The following is an 8,833-nucleotide window of genomic DNA, read 5'->3' as shown; positions in this document are numbered from 1 at the left end:
CAGAGCTGAAATGTCCCAGAATGCCCCACTTGTTTAACGTCTGCACACACATGGCACTGGTGATTTGCTCTCTGGGAAGTCCTCTTTATACCACACTCTTTTCAGTTATCTGATGTAGGAAAAACTAACTGCCCCACTACAGAATATGATCTTATCTAAGCTATTAGGGTTGTGTCTGTCAACAAGCTTCTTAAATGTTTCCCATAACAGCCAGCAGAATTGTGAATGCAGCTCTGAGTTATTATACAGGCTGTAAACTCACTATCAAAATAAGTAATGCAATGTATTTACAAAGTTACTCCAATTTGTGTTTTGTGTTTTATATAATGATGACGGATACACTTGTTAAGCCCTATATTTAGTCCTGTACAGAGCTAGCATCATTCTGATAGCTGCATCATTTATTTTACCATTTTATTTTTGGTCTATCCTAATGGATTTTCTTTATCCTTGATGTACACTTTTATGGCCACCTGATAATTCAGAATACTTAAAGGGGTCCCAATATAGACATTTTTCGCATATCCACAGGATATGCCATAAATATCTGATAGATGTGGGTGCCAGCTCTGGGACCCACAACTATATAGAGAACGGGGTCAACCGACCCAGGTTTCATATGCTGAGCCATTTGCTGGCTGCAGATTCCAGACGAGGACTAGTGGAGAGGGGGCTTTCCAGAACTCCCTCTTCACTGGTCCCGCCTGGAATCTGCAGCCAACGGCCATCTCACCCGGCGAAATGGGAGTGGATGACCCCCCGTTCCCGATATAGGTACAGGTTCCAGACCTAAGACCCGCATCTAACAGACGTTTTTGGCATATTCTGTGGTATGCCATAAATATGTAAATGTGAATACCCTTTTAAAAGGTTTTTCTAGGATAGGCCATCAATGTGTGATTGGTGGAGGTCACTTCAATGGGGCTGAGCTGTGTCTGGTACAACCAGGGCCAGCCAGCGCCTGGCAATTTTGGGCAGATGCTGCGGGCCCTCTGATGGAGGAAGGGGAGGCCCGCCCACATTTAAGTTCTGTGCAGTTTCCCTGTAAACTACACAGGAAATTGTTATCTTCTGGCATTACATTTGTATTGTTCATTTGCTTCCTAAATTCAAAATTAAGCAACTTTTTAAATAGTCTTCATTAAAAATGTTTTACCTTTGTGCTGCTTTAGAGTCTGCGTAACTCCTGTACAGTGTTAGAGATAGCAGCAGGGAGGAGAATGTACACAGCAGATCTGAGTGTGGAGAGGGAGGAAAGCATCCAAGTGTTCAGGAAGGGCAGATCACACAAGCGGTACTGTATCAGAATGTAGATAGGGGTAGATCACACACAACAGTCTTCAGGGGGAGGATGGAGAGATCACAAAGGCTGTGTATCAGTATATAGAGAGTGAACCCGCGGCAGACTGCAAGCAGGAAATCACACACTACTCAGCATCAATGTCTGTAGAAGGGAAAGCAGTATAGGTATGAAGCTGTGCTGATACATAAAAGCTAGTAAAGACATCAGCATCCTGGTCATAGAACTCACATCCATCATGTATTACTGGGAGGGACAGGCACACATGAGAAATGTCTGAAACTAGGAGCATGTTACAAACTCAATATTAAGTGTTCTGAAAATATATGAAGGAATGAAGTTTGCAGCCTAAAACTTAGTGCAGCTTTTTTTTTTTTTTACTCAAAGTAACCACTAACATAGGTAAAAATAATTGTTTCCATGTCAAAGGTTCCTATATCCTTTAAGTACTCCTTTTACCTAGTCTCTGTTGGGTCTCAAACTGGATCTGCTGTATGGGAGGCAGAAACACACCTGGTCACATCTAGTCATGTAATTGGCATAGGTGCACGGCTTGTTACAGTATGTGTATCAGAGCTGTGTCTTCTAACGATCCCAGCACCTGTGTGTCCATCACATGACCAGGACAGAATTGTATCCACTGGCAGCAAACAATGATTGTTCCTACTCAATAACAACAAGCAGAGATCTTGAAAACTGTGAGGAATTAATACAGAAAGTATATTGGAAAATTGCATAAATTTTAATTATACAAAAAATAATTTAGTGAAACCAGACAACTTTTTTAATATGTGAGCCTTGTAAATCCTGAATGTAATAACAGTTTTTTTTCCATGCAGGTAACTGATCGTGACGGAGAGTTACATAAACTAACTCTGAGCATCATTCAGGAGGATTGCCGGAGGCAGAAACGTAAGTGATAGTTTGTGTACTTTCCTTTTCAGAATCGTGATTGATTTTTGCGGATATGTTTACACTCCCAGCAATATGGAAATCATCTCCATCCACTGGTCATTAATAGGTATTACAGGTAAATTCGGAGTTGGGATATTTTGTATAATACTATCCAATGCTTTAGGAGTTTGGGGGATTTTTCTTTAAGATATGGAAATGACAGGTATTCTGGACCAACTTTGAAAACAATTAGAGATAAACTTAACCAGTTCAAGGTTTGGTGGGGGGAGGGGACGTTGAGCCTTAATAAAAATATGTTTATCTTTTGTATGGTTAAGGGCAGATACAGACGAATGTTGCGTTTTTGCGCGCGCAAACAACGCGGCGTTTTGCGCGCGCAAAAACCATTTGACAGCTGCGTGTGTCATCCATGTATGATGCGCGGCTGCGTGATTTTCGCGCAGCCGCCATCATAGAGATGAGGCTAGTCGACGCCCGTCACTGTCCAAGGTGCTGAAAGAGCTAACTCTTTCATCACCCTCGACAGTGAATGGCGAACACAATATAGAAAAACCTGTTGAAAAAAAAGAAAAAGTTCGTACTTACCGAGAACTTCCCGGCCGTTGCCTTGGTGACGCGTCCTTGGTGACGCGCCTCTCGACATCGGGCCCCACCTCCCTGGATGACGCGCCAGTCCATGTGACCGCTGCAGCCTGTGCTTCGCCTGTGATTGGCTGGAGCTGTCACTTGGACTGAATTGTCATCCCGGGAGGTCAGACTGGAGGAAGACGCCGGGAGTTATCGGTAAGTCAGAACTTCGTTTTTTTTTACAGGTTCATGTTTATTGGGATCAGTAGTCACTGTCCATGGTGCTGAAACAGTTTAACTCTTTCAGCACCATGGACAGTGACTATCTCCTGACGTCGCGTACCGATAATTTTTTGGCCGGGTTCGGCCAAAACGAGTTCGGCCGAACCCGGTGAAGTTCGGTTCGCTTGTCCGGCTTCGCTCATCGCAAACACACTCCGTTTGGATGTTCGGAAACAGAAAAGCACGTGGTGCTTTTCTGTTTACATTCATCCTTTTGACAGCTGGTGCGCTGTTTCAGTCAGTTCGCACGTAAGTGCTTCCGTGCAACCTGCGTGGTTTTCACGCACCCATTGACTTCAATGGGTGCGTGATGCGCGAAATACGCAGAGTTATTGAACCTGTCGCGCTTTTTGCGCAGCAGACAAACGCTGCGCAAAAAGCACGGACTGTCTGTACTGCCCCATAGACTTGTATTGGTCCATGCGTGCCGCGTGAAAACCACGCGGCCCGCACGGTCCGAATACACGCTCGTGTGAATCCCCCCTTAACCTGAGGTCTGCTTTTATAGTATGGATTTCCAATCCCCTAATATATTTCAATTACAAGAATTGTTCCTACTAGAATTGCAGCATATTGATTTTGGGGATGAGGGTTTGGCATCTTTTTCTTTGTTGCTTTTTCTGGACATGAACCCACCCGGCACAATTTCCCGTTACCTGAAGTATGATCCATATGATCTGTTCCTCCATATGTATTTGCCAAAAACAAGAACAGATCTGTTTTGAAATACAACTGTGTAAAAAAAAAGTTATACGCGTATGAGTCTGTGTGCCCACCCCTTGATCCTGCCCTTGCCGAATATGATGTGCAGTCCTTTAAAGGGGTTCTCTGTTTTGGACAATTCCTACTTGTGAGAGGGGTCCCTTGACAGTCCGCTAATTACAAAGTGTCCCCCTGCTTGAACCGCCTGCGATCAGCTGTAATCTGTGGGATAACTGTTTGCTAAAATATGAGGTCAAACAGGGGACCCCCTCTATTAAGGCCCCATGCACACGACCGTGTTCGTTCCGTGATATATGGTCCGCATGTCGGCAGTATTACCTGGACCGAACACACTGCAGGGAGCCGGGCTCCTAGCATCATAGTTATGTACGATACCAGGAGTCCCTGCCTCGCTGCGGGAAAACTGCCCCGTACTGTGATCATGTTTACAGTACGGGACAGTAGTTCCACGGAGAGGCAGGGACTCCTAGCGTCGTACATAACTATGATGCCAGGATCCCGGCTCCCTGCACTATGTTCGGTCCGGGAAATGCTGCCGACATACAGACCGTATATCACGGACCGAACACGCTCGTGTGCATGGGGCCTTACTCAGAATTCCATTATAGGGTATATACAGTATATGGGTTTTCTAGACCAGCGCTGCATTTAACACCTCCGCATAATGTCAGGTTCACCATAACCTTTCCATGAGTAGTTGTGTGTAGATCTAGATGTGGGGTGTCTTGTTTTATTAATATTAGGTCATCTTCTTCTACTCTTAGATGCTGATAAGGGCTGCCATCTCCTCCACATACTGAACTGTGTGCGGCAGACGTTCGGTTCCAGCATCAATGAAACCATACTGCAGCGTGTGACTGATGCTCTTGAAAGAAGCAGCGACATTATTAGTACCATGGAAAAATATTACACGTCATTCTGATGTAGATCGCTGGAGAAGACGCAATGTTATGTGCCCTCGTATAAGAGTTTATCTTAGGCCCCATACACATCGCGTTTGTGCTATCCGCCGAGCGTATACGTTTTTTTAATGAAAACCTGAACCATTGAAAACGTATACAAACATGTACCATTTTCTGTTTAAGTCTGTGTTTTTAATAGCGTGTACGTTTAGCGTATACTCATATGTCGGTATACATTTCTGTCCGTTTTTTACCTAAAAAAACCATATATGAACACCTGATAGATTTACTGTATGTAAACGGATACAAACATATAGCATTACGTTTGTATACGTCGTCCATTGAGATCAATTCTATAAAAAAGTTACGTCATGTATACGTTTTTTGAAGTACAGAACAGCGTAGCAGACTGCGCTTTTCAGTGCTTTCAAAAAACAGTATCCCAACGTAAACCGTGACAAACAGACCAAACAGATGCTATTTTGTTCTACATTTGACCCATTATAGTCCATGTATATGCTGAGCTACATGTTTTAATACTTTTTTAGGGTTTAAAAACGTATACGGATAGAATAAACGTGATGTAAACGGGACCTTACGTCCAGCCATGTAATTATTGAGCAGTAATTTCCCTGTTCAAGGGGTCTCCAGGATAAAAAAAAAAACATGTATATGTTTAGCGCCTCTCTTCTCCGTGGGCTGTGTCTGGTATAACATCTCGGCATCATTCACTTGAATTTGGCGGAGCTGCAGTACCAGACACAAAGGGGCGCTGTTTCTGAAAAAAAATAAAATAAGGACATACTGTATGGACTATCTAGCATTGATCTATTTATAATGATTACATTTAATGTGAACTTTATATTTTTATACAAAATTAATAATAAAATATAAGTTCTGGTAATATATATATATAGTGGTTATATTTAATCTAAACGATCTATCTATCTATCTATCTATCTATCTATCTATCTATCTATCTATCTATCTATCTATCTATCTCATATTTATCTATCTATCTATCTATCTATCTATCTATCTATCTATCTATCTATCTATCTATCATCTATCATATCTATCTATCTATCTCATATCTATCTATCTATAGGTCAAAAATCAGGCAGCGCTCCAAGTTGAAAGTACAAAAGTGGTGGTGTTTATTGGTCCATCAGTGCAACGTTTCAGCTCGACACAAGAGCCTTTCTCAAGAAGGCAATATCATGTGATTTTGACAGCTCGATTGGTGCGAGCATGCGCAGTAGGAACTTGAGGACGCTGTCCTGAGCGCGCGTGTAGTTCATCTTCAGAGGAGTCGGTCCTTATGATGATGAGTCGCTCACATGTTTTAAGATTCACTCAGGTGTATTATATAGATTATTATCCATAGTCATAACGTTGATCCTGTCCTTAGTGGACTTTTTTACAATTAATGTTTGATGTTGGTTCTCTTATATATATATGCTGTATTCACATGACATTGTCTGCTTGAAAAAGGCTCTTGTATCGAGCTGAAACGTTGCACTGATGGACCAATAAACACCACCACTTTTGTTCTTTCAACTTGGAGCGCTGCCTGATTTTTGACCTATTGATTTTGGGTCTGAGAGTCGTGACCCAGATGGCCGTGCACCCACATTCTACGGAGGCTGTGCGGCCAACATTTTCTCTGGACTTGAGGTTGCGCTAAAAATTTAGAGTTAAAACACTCCCCTTTTACCGAGTATTTGTAGTCGAGGACGAGTATATAATTTGCGGTAATTAAGTTTAATAGCACAGTACATAGGCATATGTGATGTTAAAAACGACCTATTTAAGTTGGGAAATATTGCTGAAACTGATAACAATGTCCCTATGCAAAAATAGGGAGTTTTAGACATTATTGGGAAGATTTTTCTAAACTAATGCAAGGCAAATATGGCGTTGTTGCCCTTTATGACTTACACGTGACAATTGCCCTTCTCCAATTTTTCGGACAAGCCTTCTTCAGTACATGGTCATGCCCAGTTCGCCAGCGCACGAGCCACTCTGTTCAGTAATTGTGATGTGTATTCATTCTCCTGACCACTTCTGTAGCGTCTGTGTGATTTACAGCATAGCACAGCGAGATCTCGCTGTGATTGACAGTTTACAGCATAATCTCGCGAGACTACGCCTGCTGTGCTGTAACTCGCAGAGAAGTGGTCAGGATTCTGAATAGACATCACGTCCTTGCTGGAGGTAACGTATATTCATTATCATGACACCTGAGTAACGTTATAGTTTGTGTATGTGACTGCAGATGGCGATATAGCTATATCGCTATCTGCAGTGTAAATGAATAGAGAGAAGTGTATGACGCTGATTGGTCACTGATTGGTCAGCGTCATACACTTCCCTCCACAACGCCCACTTGGTCATATGGTAAAACACGCCCAGTTGTCCATTGACAAACTCATTAGCATAAAGCTAATATAGGTCATAACTCCGTCAAAAATGATTGTTTTTCTAAATAAAAAACACTGCTGTAATCTACATTACATCGCTGATCACATCATGTACAAGATAGGGCACTTATAATGTAATGACAGAGCCTCTTTAAGTCCAATTTAAACATGTGATCGCTTTGATCGCTTGTACAATACACTGCAATACTTATGTATAAAAGTACTTAACGGTCTTCTATTAAGCCCTGCCTCTGGGCTTAATATGAGGACCAAGATGGCAGACCCGGGGGCCTTCTCTAGGCCCCTGACTGCGATGACACCCATCATCAACCCGCGATTGGATGTTGGCCCCTAATGACTGTGGCATATAAGTAATAAACGTCTAGCATCGGAGTTATCTCCGATCCCAACCAGTAGAGCGAGGTGTCAGTGTGCATACAGAGATAGTTGTCAATTGTTGAGTAGGACCGCCCACTGGACTCCTAAGCCCAGAATAAGCATAGGTTTAAATAAATTAAGTACAAGTCATAATAATTTTTTTTCTACAAAATTATATATCAATCGCTCAGCTTCTCCTGCTCTATAGCATGCTGCCTGCAGATCAGATTGCATTTTCAACATGATGAGGACCTGCCACCTCTCCTGACGTGTCTATTTTAGTAATTACTTTATTCCCCATGAGATAACAATTCTGGAACATCTTTTGTTAGAACTCTGTGTTGTGCCGTTCCTCTATTATTCCTCCTAGAAATTTATGAATAAATTAACCACTGGGTGTTACCATTCCCCTTGTCAAATGGGTGTGTCCTTGCACTGTCAGCACTGATTGGACATTTTCAGTCTGTAAACTAATAAAACCCAGTCATCTTATTTCTAAATTTATAGGAGGAATACCAGAAGAACGGTACAACAGAAAATTCTAAGAAGTAGGCGCTCCAGAGTTGTTGTTTTTATGAGGAAAATATTGGGTCACTAAAACAGAAAAGTCAGGAGTGGTGAAAGTTCCTCTTTAACAAGCACTGCACCTGTGTGTGCAGCACTAAATCCGAATGGTAAACAAGAAATATGTCCATTCAACAAAAGCAAGCAGAGTTCTTGAACATGGTGAGGAATTGAAACACAATGAATTTTTTTCTTGAAGAATTTTTCACTATACCATGATCAAGCTTTATTTACATAAAAACGATCATTTTTGAGCAAGTTATGAGCAATTTTAGATTTATGCTAATTAGTTAATAGACAACTGGGTGTGTTTTTACTTTTTACCAACTGGGCGTTGTGAAGAGAAGTGTATGACGCTGACCAATCAGGGACCAATCAGCGTCATACACTTCTCATCGTTCCAGCCCAGCTTCTTTCACTGCACAATCACACCATAACAATGAGCTGGAACAATGAGAAGTGTATAACGCTGATTGGTCACTGATTGGTCAGCCTCATACACTCCTCTGTACAACACCCAGTTGGTAAAAAGCAAAAACACGCCCAGTTGTCTATTAAGAAACTAATTAGCATAAATCTAAAATTGCTCATAACTTGCTCAAAAATGATTGTTTTTCAAAATAAAAACCACTGCTGTTATCTACATTACAGCGCCGATCAGATTATGTAGGAGAAAGGGCATTTATAATCTGGTGACAGAGCCTCTTTAAGGAGAGCGCTGTCATGGTAAAGGTACAGAAATCTTACATACCATCATCAATATAAAATCCACCACACAC

General features: G+C 41.9%; 1 protein-coding gene across 3 annotated transcripts in view; it reads left to right on the top strand.

Annotated features, from left to right (window-relative positions):
* Positions 1-5,533, top strand: part of STN1 (STN1 subunit of CST complex) — a 32,606-nt gene extending 27,073 nt beyond the window's left edge. For all 3 annotated transcript variants that reach the window (XM_075843218.1, XM_075843216.1, XM_075843217.1), the window contains 2 exons: positions 2,140-2,212; positions 4,552-5,533. In XM_075843218.1, the coding sequence (XP_075699333.1) occupies positions 2,140-2,212; positions 4,552-4,709 (231 nt within the window). In that variant the 3' untranslated portion in view covers positions 4,710-5,533. The remainder of the gene's footprint in view (positions 1-2,139; positions 2,213-4,551) is intronic.
* Positions 5,534-8,833: the final 3,300 nt, after the last annotated feature.

The sequence above is a fragment of the Rhinoderma darwinii genome, chromosome 11 (assembly GCF_050947455.1).
Source record: "Rhinoderma darwinii isolate aRhiDar2 chromosome 11, aRhiDar2.hap1, whole genome shotgun sequence".
In the NCBI taxonomy this organism is placed as follows: domain Eukaryota; kingdom Metazoa; phylum Chordata; class Amphibia; order Anura; family Rhinodermatidae; genus Rhinoderma; species Rhinoderma darwinii.
Note: the sequence above shows the minus strand (reverse complement) of the source record. Positions and strands in the feature narration are given on the sequence as shown.